The 19353-nt window shown below is 41.1% G+C and overlaps 1 protein-coding gene across 4 annotated transcripts in view; it reads right to left on the bottom strand.

The window, feature by feature from the left end:
- The window catches only part of KIAA1549 (KIAA1549 ortholog), a 145036-nt gene that overhangs the window by 68008 nt on the left and 57675 nt on the right, over nucleotides 1–19353 (bottom strand). For all 4 annotated transcript variants that reach the window (XM_064737383.1, XM_064737399.1, XM_064737394.1 and 1 more), the window contains exons 2-3: nucleotides 4725–7559; nucleotides 3172–3260 (exon numbers count right to left, since the gene is read on the bottom strand). In XM_064737383.1, coding sequence (XP_064593453.1) covers nucleotides 3172–3260; nucleotides 4725–7559 — 2924 coding nt within the window. The remainder of the gene's footprint in view (nucleotides 1–3171; nucleotides 3261–4724; nucleotides 7560–19353) is intronic.

Raw genomic sequence — 19353 nt, 5'->3', positions numbered from 1 at the left:
ATCCAGCACAGAAAGCTTTTAAGACTCAGTTTACTAAGGCTAGAAGAGTATTTAGAAAAAACATGACTTGATCTTTTCTTTGTCCCTTGTGATGTTTTATTGTCTGCTAAAATACTTGATCAGATGCAAAATGTTTGCCAAAACCTAATCCATGCCTACACTCCACTGCATTATCTGCTGTGAAAACATCTGGCAGAAAGCATCAACAACTGATTTTCTCACCACCACCTTATTAAGAATCCTATAAAGAGCCTGCAGAGGGTGTTTAACTTCCTGAAGATGGACTACAAAGGCTCACAGGTCTTAAAAATAAATAAAGCTTCTGCTTCTACACACATCAGGATCCTGAGGCAGCAGTTCTCACTGGTTTTGCACACACCTCTATGGTACCAGCCACAACTTCAGCAGTGGTGAAGCAGAGATGAAGCCAGTGCAGACCCACAAGGTGGCATCTTTGGAAGAAGCATTTACCTGGCAAAGGCCTGAACTCCACACTTTGGAGGCAGAGTTCACTGATTTGGGAATATGGGAACTGGTAGGTTATGAAGACACCACCAAACCCACATTAAATACAACAACCAAGTGGCTAAGGTAAAAATGCCAGATGCAGGATAAAATTTCCAAGCACAAACGAGGCTGGCAAAAACCCTTTTCCTGCTGGCATGAACTTAATGGCACCAGGGGTCCTGGCAGTGAGTCTCTGCCAACACTATTTTATTTTACACCCCAGTGCAAGTCAAGTCAAGAGAACATTGTACAACAGATCCTACCCAAGTGTCATAAGCTTTACATTAGAGTGTTGACTAAAATTACTCAGACAATGGGGTCTTATTCTTTTGCAGATGCAATATGGTGAGACCAAGAAGGAAAAACTCTAAAATTTTTGGCTTTTCTTACTTTACTGTAAGGATTTTTCTAGGGAAAAAAGTGACAGAAGTTTTTTTCATTTGTCAGGATCCTCCCTCCTCTTTTTTCCACTTCAGCAACTCACAGTGTTTGAAACAATAAAGCAGCAGAGACCAAAGTTTCAACTGAAAAGCTGAGGGCAAAAAATGCTTTAATCCTCCTTTCACTGGTAAACTTGCTTCTTATTTAAAGTGAGCAGCAGTTATAGCCATCACAGCCATGGATTTTATTTTTAAAGCATACATTACTACAAAGTTAAATTTAACTGGACTGTCTCCTGATTTACTGTACATTACATCACAGTGAGGGAACATCTGTGAGCTGTAATAAGAGACAGTAAAAAAGAAGCTTAGAGAAGTGCACTGCTTTACCATAACTTGCAAATACACACATGGTTTCTAGGTACTTTCAACTAACAAAAGTCAGGTCTGTTTGATTGATTAAGTTTAGCAAGATGGAGAAATTCTGTTTAAAATACTGCATTACATCACCACTCAACATACTGCTGTTATAGACAGCTCTTTTTTGAACCAACAGTTTTGTTAGTGTTCCACAGTTAGAGGTGAAAACATATTTGCAAGTGATTATTTTTAGTGCAGAACCCATATGATAGCAGCATTCTAGAACAAGCAAAACTGATTCAGCGAAGATGTCTTTCCTTTAGATAAAAAAGATTTTCCAAAGGATGAAGCTAGACTAGCTGCATTATTTATAAAAACAGTTACTTCTGAGAAGCTTTCTCCCTATTGAGACCTTTACAAGGCAGGCATGAAAGGCAGGAAATTAAAGGGGAAAATATAAGGTGAGATATCAAATCCTTGTTCCAATTAACCTTCAAATATTAAGTAATGGATTTTGTCCTACTGCTGTTAATAGTAAGAATATAAGCACTTCCATATTAATGAGCTGTGTAAGGTCACTGAAAATTAAATGTTTTTACATTATGAACATCTGACTTCTTCTTGGCTATTCCACAAACTGAAGGTATAATTTACAAACCAAAAGAAAAATCTCTTATATATAAAAAAAAAATAAAATTCTAAGTAGCTTATGAGCAGGTGTTGCTAAAATGACAAAAACTAGCGATAATTTACAGAGGCAGCTCACTATAGCTGAAGTTTGGCAGGAATTTATAACACTCCTATCTTGACTGAGTAGTAGAGATGTACATGCTCAAATATCAGACACGAGTTGTTTAATTACTGCGTGCAGTGATCATGGGAGATGCCAAAATTAAAGGCACCAAGAAATTCCGTGCACAAAGAAATGCAAGTTATGTTCAATGAGAAGAAATACAAGTTATGTTCAATGTACTGCTACTTGAGTTAACTACAGAACAAAAATGAGATCACTGACTCACAAAAGTTCATCTGGTACTGGGCTGTGACAACTAGATGAATACAGACATGCAAAACTGCAAGTGCAGCTGAAAGTCATCTACACCAATAATTCTACTGAAGTATTTCCTCACCACTGAAGTATCTGATTACACAACAAAGGTACCCCCAAACTACCCCTGTGTCTTTTCCTCTCAGAGGGTTTGACACAGAGGTGGGGAACAGAGCCTTTAACCCTTATTTCAACAATTGGAAGTTAGAAAACAATATTGAAATCTTGCTCAAAGATGATTCCTTGAATATCAAAGAAAACTTTCAGAAACCCCCAAGAGTACAGCTAGTCCTGTGAGGGGAATAAGGACAGGAGTTACACCTACCTGAAGGCTTAGAAATAACATCTTACTATTGCACACCTGATTTTTCCCCTTACCTTTTCCATCTGCCAAATCAGGCATTTGGGATTCCACCACCTCCCCTGCAAGTGTTGATGGTCTCACTTATAACGTAAAATAGCACAAGGCTGTGTAGAAGGATTCATTTTGCCTAAAGTGCCAAGTATGTAATCAGCTAGCAGTACAAACAGACCTGCCTTAACAGGTATTTTGAAGGAATAAAAGTTCTTCAGTTTCAATTCACCAGGCAAAGGAGGTGAGCAGAGGATTCTGGACATGACTTGCTCACCTCAAGCAAAACCAAGAAAGGTCTGTCCTAGAAAATGATGGCATTCTAAAAGCAAAAAAGTTGACATGCCCACATTAAAAAAAAAAAAAAAAAAAACAACCAACACATGACTAACACTTAACTTAAAATAAAGCTCTCTCTGATACAGTATCTATGGACGGTCTGAATTACAGTTTTAGCATTTGAACTAAACCCCTACTCTATTATATTGACCAAAGAGTACTTGTACACACTTCATACCACTTACCTCCAGCTCTACTGATCTCCTGAACTGAACTCTGAGCACTTCTCTGATGGATTCAGTGACATTTCGTAGAACAGCTCTTCGGGCCAGCACTAGAAATTAATGTCAGTCAGAAAATATCTTTTAGCTTCATCTCTTAGGTGTCTATTCAAAGCTGCATTTTCAACTGTGCAACACATGAAGAAGCAGGTAGTGAGATCAGTTGCATCAAACAGGTAAGATGAACAACAAGGACAGGGGTCAAGGTGTGACTGTATCCTAAAAAGTGACTGTAAAGTTTAAGGAACTGTAAGTTTATTTTCTCTTGTTTTGTTTTTCCACAGCTAATGTCTTTAGCATTCTGATAAAAGAAACTTTTAAAGAGCCACTGAGGCATTCAAATGGGAAAGCAGCAGCATATTTGGTCTGACTTGTGAGTGAGTTCGCTGCCACAACACAGTTAAAAGTTTTGTAGGCAACACATGGAATGTAGATAAGGTCAGAAAAAAGCCACAGAAAATATGCATCTACTTTTCTCTTAAATAAAAAGTAAGCAAACATGACATTAATTAATGAAAGGGATATCCACAGAGTTAGAAAGAGCTTTAAGATCCCCACATCCCAAAAGATGTCATGTCTGTTACAGTCACACTGGACACTGTGACTGTGGGTTAAGCAAACAACTGGAAAGTGTTGTGTTGTCATCCTGCATTTACTTTCCATCAATAACTTGCCTACAAAAGTACTCAAATTACATTTTAAAAAAGTCTTCCTCATCCCTAGCACAGCTAGATCACCTACATATCTGGAGGATGAGATTATGCTCATTCTGCTTTAATTCTTGCAACTAAGTCTTCAGAGTAAAAAATATTGCTCAGCACAAAAATGCAGCACTTCTGCAGCTGCCCTGGATTAGTTTGCTGGCACTGTTTTGTTAACAAGCTAGGAAGAGGCAGCAAAACACCAGAAAAGCAAACACAGATGCTAAGACAATTAATTTTGAAACACACTAATGTCACTTTTTCTGGTTACAAACACACCAAATCCAATTGAAAGTAAGTATGGAAGGAGGTAAGATACAAACATAAGCTAGTAAGGTGAAATTATAAACATGGTTGCAAAACCCAAACTTTTTTTAAACCAATTCTCCTCTTACATATGACAACATTACCTCACATGCAGGTGTTTTTTAATAAACAGCAGCAACAACTGAAAGGAGAAACTTACTCAGTCAGAACATTAAACAGTTTGGCAGAACCGTACCATGACAGTAACATTCATTTACAACCAATGAAGTGATAAAGCAGCCTCTAACTCAGCACACTCGGATCAGCAATTTTTGAGGACAATTTCATTCTCTGTGCAGTGTAATCTATTTGTAACTCTCTCTCACAATGGACTTTGTTCAAGTGAACTCTATTATTTTTAACAGTAAATGATAAATCAATGCTTTTACAGCTCTTGGTCTGAATTTACACCATAAGGTTCACTTAGCTAATCCAAAATCTGCAATTTAGCTAGGGTTCATGTTGCAGTGGCTTCTGCAAACCAAAATGAAAATGCTGGGGATATCTTACCCGCTGTGACCAAGTAGGCGTCGGGAACGGTGATGTCGCAGACGTACGGCTGCCTGGTGGTTGTCACAGCAGAGGTCACAGCCACCACTTCAGGTGGAGTAGTGCTCCTCAGAGGGGGGGAGGACATTGTCCCTGGGCTGCCTGTAGCACTGGAGGAGATTGTCCCTGGGCTGCCTGTAGCACTGGAGGAGATTGTCCCTGGGCTGCCTGTAGCACTGGAGGAGATTGTCCCTGGGCTGCCTGTAGTACTGGAGGAGATTGTCCCTGGGCTGCCTGTAGCACTGGAGGACATTGTCCCTGGGCTGCCTGTAGCACTGGTGGCAGCAGCTGATGGATCAGCACCAGCAGTTACACTGCTTCCTGATGGAACTTCATGTCCAGGGGGAGGGCTGGCAGTCAGAGGGAATTGTGTGGGAGCAAACGACGAGGTCACAGGCAGAGATGCTGTAGGAAAGGGTGTTATGCTGATGGTGTCAGCATCTGATGCAAGGATGTCAGGGTCTGTGGGAGGAATGGCTGTGGGGACACTGCCCCTGCTGCCAGATGTTAAAAGCAGCGTGGGGTAAACTGTAGCACCAATATCCTCATCAGAGCCCAGAGCAGTTGAAAGTAGAGATGAAGATATGTTTAAGACAGGAGTTGCTGGGAAGGTAGTAAACGAAGAGATCAGATTTGTTTCACTGAGCAAGATGCTGCTGGTAACAGACTGGGTGTCGGGAGTGGGCAGCACCAGGGTAGGAGCCACAGAGGGAGAGGTGGAGAGGGAAGGCTCCAACTGAGAGGTAGCTCCTGTGGCAGCTGAGGTAAACACAACTTCAGAGCCCACTGGCAGTACCGAGGACGCTTCCAGAAACACAGATGACTCTGAGTGAAACTCCGATGATGGCATTATTTCAGGAACCTGTGAATCTGGAAGGGACGATGTGTTGGAATGAAAGTATGGTGTTTGGCTAAGATGCAACTGAGAAACCTCGGCATCAGTGGCAGAGCTGACAGTGGTAGCTAAGTCCCAGCTGGTAACATCCTCAGGAAGTACTGATGTCCCAGTCAACAAGGTCTGAGGTAACAGTGTTAATAAATCACTTTGCATGACAGAGTAAGAATTTATCATGGTCAGCGATAAAGACAAGTAGCTAGATTCAATAAGAAACGGCGTTGATAAAAGATTGGATGGAAAATCTGAAATATTTAAAGACAGTTCATCCCTTGTAGATGTCTTGCCAAGCAAAACCACGGATTCTGATGGCATTAATTCTGGCAGCTCCAGCAAGGTTGTCCGACTGATTGCGAATGACGTGACTGGCTCACTGGGGGTGATGGCAGAGTCCAACAGAGCAGTGGTGGCACCAGGAAATTCCACATGAGCACTTGGAGTCAATGAAATTGTTTCCAGAACAGGGAGGGTCTGGGAAACAGAGATGTTCAGTGATGTTTCCCCAGGGAGCTGATGGAAGGAGGGAGATATTGTTATAGGTGTTCTAGTGTCTGTAGTGCTTAATAAAAACATGCTTGAGTCAGGGATTTCTGCGAGTCTTGAAGAAAGTGAAACAACTGGTCTTGATGGAAAAGAAGTATCAAAAGTCTCAGGTGTAGGTTCCTCTAAGTCATACCCATCAGTAATTATAGTTGTAAATGCAGTTATGCCTTGTACTTCAGAGGCTCTGATGGACAAAGTTTCAGCATCATCGCCTGAGCCCACATCGTGTTCTGGGGCAAAGCCTGCTTCTGGCAGAAGGGAAACAGAGTCACAATACAGACAGTAACTGTAGGATCTCGTGAAAGGCACTGGACTCTTGAGCTCACTGGCAAGCTCTGATTGACTTGGTATTTCTGAACCAGCAGGCAAATTTGGTGCTGTAGTGGAGAATTCGTGTGTAAACAGGCTGGCATTAAGAACTGTCTTAGAGTTCACGGAAATGGCAGCTGAATCCAGAGGGAAAGACACAAGTGGAAGACTAATAGGATAAAAAGCAGGCTCAGCACTGGCTGCTGAAGTTGGTGTGTGCCAGGGAATGCTTGGAGTGGGGTAAGTCCTTTGACTGAGAGATTCTGCTGCCCTGCTACTCACATGGGTGTAAACATCACCATACAGGTCTGCACCTTGCACTGTGGCATCTGGGGCCCCAGGGCTGGTTTCACCCCGCAGCTTGAGATGGAGAGGAGATCCCTCTGAAGCACCCCCAAAAGGCAGAGCTGTTAAACTTGCATTGATGTTTTCCTGTGCCACAACTCCCCTGTCAGAAGGAATGGACGTGAAAGGAACAGCTGTATTTGGAGGGTACAACAGCACATCTCTGCTTGCTGTTAGTATTTCAGGATCTGGTACAAAAGGCTTTAGCTCCATGAGAGTGTAGCTGCGTTCAGGGACAGCACTCAAGGGAGTCTTCTGCTGTGCTGTTTCTGAGATATCATACAGTGAAGAAAGGACAGATAATGAAGGTGTTAGCAACACAGTTTCTAACATTTCTCTTGATGGCTCTACTGTATTAACTGAGTGATGATCTGTTAAAACTGCAAAAGACTTCACGGGAGGAGTCCACTGTGCCTTTGAAAAGGAGCTAATAAATTCATCATCACTTAGGAATGCCTCATTGCTCCTTACAGAGACATCTACCATCGGCGTACTTCTCCCTTCTGAAATCATGGCTGTTTCTTCTTGGCTAAGTAAAGTCCCATCAAAGGAAGTGGTAACTGATGATAAAACTGTTTGAAGCAAATTACTTTCCTGGGACTCCAAAGTACTCCTTGCTAAGGCCGTTTGTGTCCTGCTGCCTGATATGCTTTCATGCACCGTTGAGAAAAAGGAAAAATTCTGCTGTTCCAAGGATCTCTCATCTAAATCAAGAGGGAGAGAAAAACAAAAGCCAAAACACAACAGATCAGCACAAGCAGCAAGATTGCCATGAGCAAATGTCACACAGAATATTTCTGGAGACAACTGCCCAGAATTCAAGGGCGAAGACAAAGTAAGTAAAAATCCTCCACAAGCAATTCAGCACAAACAGTGAGATTTCTTGTGAAACTCCATTCCCTGGAAATGAACAAGACAACCCAAGCTCTTCTCAAAGCACTGATATGTCTCTACAGCAGCACTCCAGTGAGACCTGTGCAAGAGCACAAAGTGCCTCCCTCTTACCTGGGCAAGGCTACACTCCATGGCAGCTAGTGGTCTCCCAAAGCAAACACATCAGAAAGGGTAACGAGGAACAATGCAGGGGAAAATCTACATAATTTTAGGTGTTTTACTCTCCTTTAGTATCCCTTAATTTCTTCTGATTTTATTCTTTCTTAATATTAAGGTCACTAGAAGATCTACTCTGTTCATGGACCAGATCCTCCCTCTCATATCAGAAATGAATGACACAAGAGATGAAGAAGAGCTCCCTTTTTCATAGGGCAAATGTATCAACAGGAAGAATTTGCTATCATGTTGTGACATGTCTGTAACATGTTATTTTTACATTGTCCACCATTCATCTGAAGCCTGGCCTGTTAGCAGTCACTGACAAATTGCTTCATTACACAATTGCTATGTTTATTCACAGCCCTCTAAAGGATTACTGTCTTTATAGGCCACCTGTAATAGACCTTTTATTCCTCTAGTTTGCAGAGCTCAAGTAGTAATGGCCAGGTTCAAATACAAAGGAGAAAAAGTTGAGAATTCACCACATATTTCAACAAACAAAATACTCTCCTCTCTCAAAAAGTATTCTTGGGTTACAGAGAAGATCTGTATACAAGCTTTTCCAAGAACAGATGAGTTTGGCAGAGAAAAGGCTGATTACTTTCCTGAAATGTTGAGATTGGATTAATAGCATTCAGAGCTGAATTATTAAGGGAAATCATGGAAAATTGCAGCACAATAGTTTTCAAGGGTACACACAAAGCGTTCATCTTTAAGTTAACTATCATGCCTGATCACCCTATTTTCATATGGGAGTGTCAGGCAGTGCTGCTGGAACCCACTGGCAACACCCATTAACAAGGCTGGAGGGAGTTAAACCATCCAGTTAAACCACCAGGGACCAGTTTAAAGTAAAAACAAGCACATACATTATAAAGCACTGGACAAATGATACAGTACACAGTTCAACTGCAAATACATCTGTAACCCTTTAGAGGATGCCTTGAACTCAATAACTCACAGAAAGTCCTGCAGGAATAGCTCACCTATCTGTTTCCCAGTGTCTAACACCACTTTCCAGAGGTGATAAACTGCTGTTCCTATTCCCTTCTCCCTGGGCTGTCTGCTGAACTCCTTGACACAACTTTTCAAGTGCTGACACACTGATTTGATAAATTTTGAAGGTGCTGATCTGAAAAGTACAACTAGGAGAGTTAATGCTTACCACTGATCACACCTAACTAAGTGAATGCTGTGATTATATCCTTTATTTTACAAATTCCATGCACAAAGTTTTGTAGCATAACAGATACTATTCTCTCAAGCAGTCCCAATCCATTTTTTTCCTACTCAAACTCACTGTAGGCATTACCAGCTTTATGATGCTTAGTTGGAGTATGATGATAAAATATACTGCCTTACAATGCTCTCAGGTGAAGAACAAGAAGACAAGAAAAAACACTCTTGTAAAAGCTATGTAAAACAAGTAAACAAGTCCATCCTCAACCTCTTCAGCAGAGGTCAGATGCTTGAACATGACACAGTGCAGAACAGTGCAGCCACCATGGAATAATAGTTTTCACAAGGAGTTAACATGAGTACCAGACAAAGCAGTTTCCAAGAAGCACAGAACCAAAATGTACCCTGACACAGCTCGGCTAGCTGACCAAAAGTTGCTCAACTTTTTTTCATTGCTAGAAGCCTCCCTGGCCTCATTCTTTTCTTTGACTTGCGCTTCCAACCTTTACTTTTCTCTTTGTGACATTCTGCGTAAGCAGGGAGTTACTAAAGGAAGACTTACAAGGGTAGGAACCAAACATTGCCAAAATGAATCACTTCTCTCCCTGCATGCATGTGCATTTCAGTTTAGGCAGCCCTGTAAAATCCTGCCCAGCTTGGTACTTTGGACACCTAACCCTTGCTTACAGTGAATTGCACATTGCAGACAAACACGGTAACAGAGATGGTTGCTCCTTGTTCACCACAGCTTCATGCTGTAAATCTCTGCAGCAGTACACAAGGCAGCTGTGACAGCTCCATAATGAGCATGGTGAATACAGCTGACAGTTAATAGGACCAGACAGAGCTGAATACTCATACTAATTAGTAACTGCACTTTTGATCAGGTACCTCCACAAGTCTCTGACTCAAAGCTAGAGGTGATTCAACAAAAACAACTCTACTGTCTATCTATGCCCGTGCTGCACACTATCTTCCTTCACCCACAGAGAGCCACTTTATTTTTGTTCAGCTTGACTGGGGAGCTGGCACATGGCAGGATCCTGCTGGAAGTAAGTAAATGTCACAGAAAAGATGTCCTGAAGAGTTGAGTGCATAACCCTAAGCTGTCCAACAGACATGCAGAACAGGCAAGGCTTTAAATTTTTTCTGACTTTAGAATATGTTTTTAAATTTTTTGGATGGTCTGATAATATTTTTCCTTAAAAGACAAAGGAATAGCAAATAATTATTTCATCACACACTTGTGCCTTGCCTCTTAATGTAAAGAATCTTGCCATTGATGCCAGGAAGGAAAGAACACAAGTTTTGAAATAAATGTTTCATTTTTTGGAAGGAAAACACACGGTGTCTTGAAAAAGTTGTAAGGTCTAAGACAAAGCAAGAACACTGTTACCTATGGTAAGTGGAAATGAGAAAAATTCACCTACACATGCAGGATTTTGAAAAACCCACCACTAAGTTTACAAGTTGATGTTCCAGCCTATTTACTTTGCTCAGCGTTTCAGAAGCAGGGAGCATTAGTGATCCGCCATTAATAATACAAATTAGTGTTTTCTGTCAACTCCACAGAACACTGCACCACTTGAATAGCGCCTGTCAGGACTGAGCGTGCCTCTCGGGGAGAGCAGATGGGACGCGTGGCAGATGTGTTTGGGAGCAGCCAGACAGCCCACAAAGAGGCAGGAAAAGCAAAGGAGAAAGGGAAGGAGCGGAAGGCACACCATGGCATGACAATCAGCGCAGAGTGGCCGCTCTGGCTGTGCCGTGGGACAAAGGAAGCAGACAGATTGCACATGTTCTGCTGCATCTCAATGCCGCGGCTGCACAAAGCTATTGATGAGCATCAGCGCTGACTTGTTTGTTTGCACAGCTGTCACTGTCGGGTGACTGTTCCCCATTCCCCTTCAGACGGGCTCACATCAGACAAGCCAAACTCCAGCAGGCTGATAACATTATGAAAAAGAATAGATAGCTTAGGGAACAAAGCTGTGATCCCAAGCTACAGCAAAGGCGAGGAAAGGCGAGCACCAGCGGCAGGGGCCACAGGAATCACAGATGGCACCGCTACAATGCCTCAGCTCAGACAATGACACTGGGACATGGGAGGAGCAATAACACAGGAAATCTGCTGGTGGCCTTGCTCTCTGCTGCTCCTGTTGCCCCCCAAAACTAGCTGGTGTCACAAGTAATGAAACCTGTCACTGAAATGAGCAACCCCTGAAACCACCAAATCCGAAATTATAGAAACACAGCCGTGCCCCGCTAAGGCTGCGGCAACATGTGAATTTGGGAAGGACAGAAGCTTCTCATGACTGCTGCAGTCCACAGAGTTCTTTGGTGACAAAAATATACCGTGTCTGCATGCCAAAAAACTACACAAGTTCATAAACCAGAAACTAGACTACTAATTTTTCCAGATAGCAATTAGAGGGATGCAGATTGCATCCTTCCTGTAGCTGCAGTGCTAAAAAGTAATGTCTGTTCTATAACCTGGAATAAATAAAGGAAAGGATGTTTTAAATATATATTTGTAATATACATGTATATATACATGTATATATACATAATACATGTATACTGATAGGCTTTTCTATATTCTTCATTTATAACAAATATACTTCCATGTATTTTTTAAATGCAGGATCCAGATGTAATCTCACCTCTGCACTGATTCCTCAAGTGACTTCAAAAAAGTTGCATCACTTTTCTGCACTCTGCTAATAAGATATGGCAAATGTACACTACCACAATTCTCAGTATTTACTAAAAAGTCAGTAATCTTCCATATTATCAAGGTATTAAATCATAGACAGGTACAGGCGTGACAACAAAGACAGGAAATCTTTCCTTGTAGTAAAAATTAGACCTTAACAATAGAACGAGTAATTTTCATTCTATTATTTTTGAGAAACTAAGTTATGACTAATAAAGTTTGCAAACAACAGAAAATGCCAGCAGACTAGCAGCAAAACAGTTCAAAACATGTATCACTTTAAAAAAAGTCTTCTGTGTATTCACACAATGACCAACAGAATTAAATTTTAGTAGCTATGTTTTTAAGGCAAGGAGAAAAATTGCTCTTTTATTGCTGCCCATTGTTTCAAACAGATGCATTTTAGGTAGAAAAGCAATTAATGCTACATACATTCCAAATATTACGGTAAAATTCCTGACTAAATACATAACAGGAGCTCCCAAATAATTAAAATTAAAGCTATGAGCTCACTAGGAATATTCACCACTTGAAACATTTATCTGATTATGGGATGGAGCAGCATATCTCATTTAAGAGAAGCTTTTGATAACATATATTTTAACATTTTCTTCAAAAAATAGGAAGTAGGAAACTGAATGCAGCATAGGACTCAAGACCACCCAAGGGTAGAAAGAATGATAGAAGCAAATGTATCTGAAAAAAAAGATCTTAACTCTTCCTCCTACAGCTTAACACTTAATAACTTCCTAATTTATTTAACAGGATTTAGTACAGCTTCCACCAAAAGAGCTTGTATGCATTAGGTCATTGCAAAAAATTTATATAGCTCCCTTGTGTAAGCCTCTAACTAAATTTCTTAGGTGTCTGGCTTGTAGGAAAATACCAGTCACAGAAGCATGTGCAGACGGAAAGCTGTCTGCTTTCTTCTCTGGGAGGCATTAAGCACGGATTGAACAGTGACAATAATTACCCCTGGCACACAAAAGCCAGGGAGAGGAGGGATGGGGGCCTGAACTGTCCCTCCCTTCCCAAGCTCCAGCTCACAGCTGCTCTGTGGAGCTCCCTGAAGATTTTGGAAGGTTCTGGTCCCTGGAGCATATGCTGCACCCCTGCCCAGTGCATCCTCAGGGCAGCAAGAGACACAAACTATACCAAGTCTCAACAGTTCTTTCTCAAAGATGTTGATTTTCTTACTGTAAAAGAATCCCTCACCATTTACCAGATGCTCATATGAATTTTAACTAATGAAGCTGCTTGTACCACCTGAAAAGCTAAAAGACAGAGAAACTAATGAAATTGAAAAATTATGCTGTCTCAGCCCCCTTTCTCACCACAGCTGATGAAAAAATTTCATGACAGAAAAATCTGTATTATGAGGAAAATAAGTGTTACTAGGAAGCAGCAGGCAAAGTGAGTGCCTAGGTACACACATGCTCACTTTTACATCTTTAAGGTTTGAATACATAGGCAAAAAAGATCAGGAACACCTTAAAGTCATTCTTCACCCACACGCACAGCTGTGGTTCAGCTGCTGCCCAGGTGCAAGTAGACAAGAACCTCCCCCTCCTACACAGCAAATAAGCACAAGCTTCCATCTCTGTATGAGGAGAACACGTGCACCACAGCACAAAGGGGCAAAGACAAACCTGCTGGCCAGCAGAATTATAAAGGTTTTGTAAAGAAAGAGGTTTAGAAGGCAGCCTAACTGCATTTCATACTCCAGTCAAAACATACACTTTGAAATCCTCTTGAACTCTTGCATTTGGCAGTCAATACCAATGAACCTGTAACAGTAGGCACTGGCACTGACATTTTTTTCCTTCTCCATCACTTAAGCCACCCTCAAAATCTCCTTTAGGACATTTGCTAGTAACCATCATGTTAAAGACCTGTAGGCAGTCTGAGATTCCACACTTCCACTGCATAGCCAATGGAAGAGCTCAGGAGGAAACTTGTGATCTATGCTCTGATCCAGGAATCTTCCTAAGATAGCCACTGCTGAAGCAGAACAGGACCCTGTAGTAATTTACAGTACATGGTAGACTAAAATAAAAAGAACCCACAGTTTCTCTTAATTTTATACCACTGTGACACATTCTGTTTTGCATGAAAGAAATCAAAAACTGTGCAACCCAAGGAGAGCGTTCTGTAACAGAAGGTAACAAGCAGACCACAACATCAGGCATTAAGGGCAGGAGAACATACAGAGGGGTCAGAGTGAGCCACCCCACCATCCACTCCATAAACACAAGCACAAAGTGAGATCCACCTCCCAAACATTATTACAACCTTTGGAAAACCATGACTCAGCTAAGAAGTGGGCTGGGAACAAAGCCCAAGCACAGAAGAGTTTGCTGTGCCTACACAACACCTGCAAACCCCAAGGATACAGAAATCCTCTCCTGTGGAACTGCAGGAAGCTCTCACAGCACCAAGATGCCTTGAGCTGACAGTCCCTCTCTAGAACACCTCTGAAGCAAATCAGCTGTGACAATTCACTCCCTTTCCAACATCTCAGAGGGGAGAAAAGTAGATGCTTATGACACAGAAGCCTTCCATGGCCACTGTGCCTTCCTGCAGACCATCACCCACAGCTGAGGACAGCAGTGCCTCTCTGCAGAGCTCGCTGCTCCAACAGGACTGGCTGGCTGGCCCTGCACACACAGGCACAGAAACCACACATCAAATCCCAGTTCAAAGTGTAGCTTTTGCTGGGAGCATTCACGCTTTTTTTGGCACTCTGCTGTACATGACATCATCGTGTGGGAAGCCATATGCTAGAGATAAAGTACACACAAACTTGAATTGACTTTACAAATGTTAATTCTAAGAAAAACTCTCATCAGATTTGCTCATTGGGATAACCGGGTCACATTTTTAAAATGGAAGAGGTTTCCTTCCCCCCATTTCCTTTTTTTTTTTTTCCCTCTTTTTAATTGCTTTCTGCACAGCAACTTGGTTTTAAGTCTCTAAGCAGCCGTGTCAGTTTTCATCCAACTGAATGACTAGGGAAAAGCTTTATATTTATACTAAACACTGCAGTGTCCACCAAAATGCAGATCCTGGAAGCTTTTGAAAAGACCAATTAAATTTCTATTAGCTTCTTTTTTAGTGCAGATAACAGATCACTGAGTGGCATTTTGCACACAAGCAAAAAAATACATCCTTAAAACAAAACAATTTTACTTCTTACACCGCATTATCACTATAAAATCTCTACAAGCAGCAAAATGAGCGAGAGCCTGAAGACAAGAGTAACTGTCTAATTAAAGCAGATCATATGCTGTATCCTAGAAACCCAGTTATCCACAGGGACTCTCTTCATTGACACATATCCTTAACTGTGCTGTGCTACCAACAGAGGAAAAAAACTCTTCATTGCGCTTTAAGTTGCTCAGGTCAGCAGGCTCGCTGCTCCAAAATCCTGTTACTTCAAGGAATAAATGGCAGTCCCAACCTGCAGCACCTGAAAGCAGCTCCTGTGAGAGGCTAATTCACAAGGCTTCCGCTACAGACACAAAAGCACGATGAAAAATCTGAAGATGAGATTTTCAGCTGGCAGGGTACCATCACTCTGTATTGAACTCGGAACAACAACTTCATTGCTCCGGGGCCAGATCGCAACAATATGCCTGTACATGCTTAATTTTTCAAACAGTTGTATATGAATAAGCAAATAATACCAAAAATCTCCTGCTCAGTCGGATATGAAGGCATTTAGCGGTACTCGCAGCATGTATCACTTGGCAAATCAAGGCACATGAAAGAGAATCTGTCAACGCGTTTTCACAGGAAAAGGAGATCTCAAAGAAAAGCTGGGAAAGAGAGCAGAACAGTCCCAGCTACCCCAGCCTTTGAGGCTGAAAATAAGCGTTTCACCAAAAGAGTGCTGAAAACATGGAAAGAAAAGGGACATTCAAAGAGATGGAAGAGAAATTCAAGAAGTACTCATGTACATTTAAGTAGAGGTTACCTAAGCTTTTTCTTTACAATGCGCAATTGTTATTGACCTTGACCTCACTTGGAAAAAGAGAAATTAAAAAAAAAAACAAAAACCAAAAAAACCCCCACCCTGTAATAAATAGAGCAACTACATAACACCAAAGATCAGACTTCTGTCATAATTCATACCCATAGAACTTCAAGAAGACAATTTCCTGGCAAAATTACCACAAAGAAGGCAACAGAAGTATTACTTCAAACAATAAGACCCATACAAGAACTTAACCAAAACAAATGAAAATGACCTTATCTATATAGGCTGTCAAGCTCAGGCATCCATGTATAACATAGACACATTCAGCGCAGATATCTTTATTAGAGATTCTGGAACTGCACTGGCTTTAAGAATAATTATGTTATCAAGAATATTTTCCTGTGCAAGTATCTCAAGATTTAGCAACTCATTCTTGTCTTTTTGTTCTTTTCTCCTTAGCAACACACTCCAAAGATGACAAGTAAAGAAACTGCAGTAGCTCGCTTCTGCAGAGAAATGAAACTTGCCCAAAGCCTTTTCTTCCACGTCCTTAATGCAATCCAACAGCGCTCATCAGCGCTCTCAGAGCACTCTGCTAGAAACACGTTATCCTGCTGCCCAAGCTTCCAGACCTGGGAACAACTTCATGACCAACACAAATGAGTTCAGCTCTGCCAGCTCCAGCCAGGTTAGACCCTCTTTGCCCAGCACAGAAGTTGGTGAAGCTGTGACACCACCAGTTATCAGACATACCTACTAAAAAACCCAGGATTATAAAATGTGAGTCTTCTACTTCTCAGTACTCCTATTTGCTTTAGAGTCATGTGGCACCCAAGCCTAGCATAAAGGAGCTATGAATACTGAAGTCATAGCAGCAAGACTATCCTGTAATAAGAACTACAGTTTCTCCATGGCCCTAAGAAACTTGATAGCCTCAGTTAACAACAGGAAAAAAGGACTAAACATTATGTTACTAAGAGTAGCCGAAATAAATCGTAAAAGGAGCTGCTGGAGGAAACAATGAATATATAGATAATCCAAAAAGAGAATCTAAGCATAGATTACATTTTTTTATGTACAGAAGAACCAGGAAAGTAACAAAACAACTGTCAAAAGAAGTAGATGGGAGTGGAAAGCATTTCACAGTCCTACTTTATGGGGCAGTCTGCTCACACAGCATGTTTTACAGGAACAATATCTCTTCAGAAACATCACAAAGTAAAACTTTCTCATTCATATCTTGGAATTGGAAAAACAACAGTAAAAAGGGCAGGCAAACAATCTCTTCTTACCAAAACTTAGCACACACCAGCCAATTTAGAAACAATCTTGGGAAACAGATCCATTCATGTGCCTTTCACAGGCAAGGCTACCAGCAGAGCAATTGAAACACATTTCAGAACAGCTGAGCATTAAAAAACTAAGAAGCCACAGCACAGCTCAGAGATGTTTGTATTATAACTGACATTTGTTAGAGGCATTCAAGAAAACATATCTACCTTAAAGCAGCAAGGAGGAAAAAAGTGGGCAAGGCATCATTCACAGGTGGATAACGCCAGCCAGACTGACACATTCAGAAATAATCACTGCACACTTGTCACCTTGGCTGACAATGACTACTCAAGATCCTGCAGTACAGCACCATGTTAGCTTGGCTGGGAATTGCTACCAAGGCAAATGGTGACACTGAAAATCCTTCTAAGTCCTTAACAGGACCTTTCCTGGCCCTTTAGCTCCCTGGGTCACCTCATCTCTCCACTTCTCTGCTGTGCAAGACTGCACAAGGTTCCAAACTCCCCCCATTAGTGCTCAGTAAAGCCACAGACATGAGACAGGGAGGGTTGGAAATTGCAGCACATGTTGATCAAGCACAGGTCCACAGGCACCACTCCATGTACCACGCATGGCACTGGTAAAAAAAGTCTCTGCTGAAAAAACTGGGCCAGGTTTAGAAGGTACTCAGGTGAATCCCACATCTGGTTAAAACCAACCTCATTCCCCTGCACTCTGGAGAAGGCAACTGGGAAACAGGGCTGAGAAGCATTCTGGCTGCTGTGTCTCCAAGACAAAGACAAATCAAAAGAATAATATCCAGAACAGTAAGCATGGGTGTCACAAGAAGTACACAGGCTTCTCTTCAATTCAGACCTTGGTATTTGTTTTGACACAATCTCATCTGCATTTTAGGACAACACAGAAGTTTAAACTAGTGAAGTGTGATGACTTCTTTCATTACGTGGGACCCCTCAGGACAGTACACAAACATTTTAGAAGTTGAAATACATACACCTTAGATTCCCAAGAAACTTGGAAAAACTGTAGGTTTTTTTCTGCTTATGATGTGGTCAACCTATCTAATTCAATCTATCTAGTTAAAAAAACATTGTCACATTGAATCTGGTGAAGTACCCGTTTCCTTTCATAGGAACACCTCAGGACAACACTAACTATGTTTAGAAGCTGAAACAGCCACCCACTGGATTCTAAAGTGAATTTAGAAGTTGGGGGTTAATGTCACAAATAGCTAAAACCTTTCTGCTTAAAAAATATCACTGCATTGAAACTGAGGCTGCCACTGTTCTCCACAAGGTACCACACATTTAAAGCATTTCCCTTTTCCCAGAGGAAGGAAGTAAATTCAGTTACATCTGTAATGAGACAGAGCTGTGGGAAAGCAAAAGTTCAGTTTTATGGGGAATAATGACCTGAGTTTCAAGAATAAGAACACAAAGTAGAGACGAGATTGATGCACATTTTATAATTTGAAAATAGATATGATCTTCCAAGATAAAGAACAAATCCCTTTCTGATCACAGAGCTATTTTGCTTTACTGCAAGCTTAGCACAATTTAAAATAATTGCAGGCTTCTTCTGTTGATTTTTCAAAAAAACTGGCTCATCAACACAATGTCTCCAAACAAAAATGAAATGAAAATGACTGTACATATTATTAACTACTTCCACTTTTATCCAAGATAATGATAAAATACACAGTATTGTTAAAATACATTGGATAAAGAAATAACACTCATCTGATAATTTCCACAGTGTATCAGTCTTAAGAAACTTACTGCTCAGAAGAGTCCTATTTGAACCTGAAATGGGTTCAAAAGAAAGGGGAAAACACACTAATGTTCTCTAGTAAGTTATCAGTTGTTTGTGATGGAGTATTTACAATGTACATAAATGCTCCTTTGTATATCCCTTAGAAAGTTAGAAAATCCACACTTGCCTTAAAGGACAGAGGCTGCTAAAGGAAAGCATATCAGGTATAATCAAACATTCTACTAAGAGCCAACCCCAGCTCCTGTACATTGGAATCCTTCCCTTTTCTTAGGTGGAAGGGCTAAATTGAAGATCCTCGTTGACAGTTGATGCTTTTTTTTCTAATAATGTAATCCCAAGAAATAACATTACACATAATAAATATATGCCCACACCTTACAAACCACCAAAAGTGCTGAGACACCCACAATAAAATTTCTTGAAGCAACTATTTCAAATAGAAATAAATAAATAAAATTATCTCATGAGGAAATACTTTCCTATGGAGAAGAGCAGCCACGACCAA

The sequence above is a fragment of the Zonotrichia leucophrys genome, chromosome 1A (assembly GCF_028769735.1).
Source record: "Zonotrichia leucophrys gambelii isolate GWCS_2022_RI chromosome 1A, RI_Zleu_2.0, whole genome shotgun sequence".
NCBI classification, from domain to species: Eukaryota; Metazoa; Chordata; class Aves; order Passeriformes; family Passerellidae; genus Zonotrichia; species Zonotrichia leucophrys.
The sequence above is the reverse complement of the archived record's forward strand: the minus strand, read 5'-3'. Positions and strand labels throughout refer to the sequence as shown.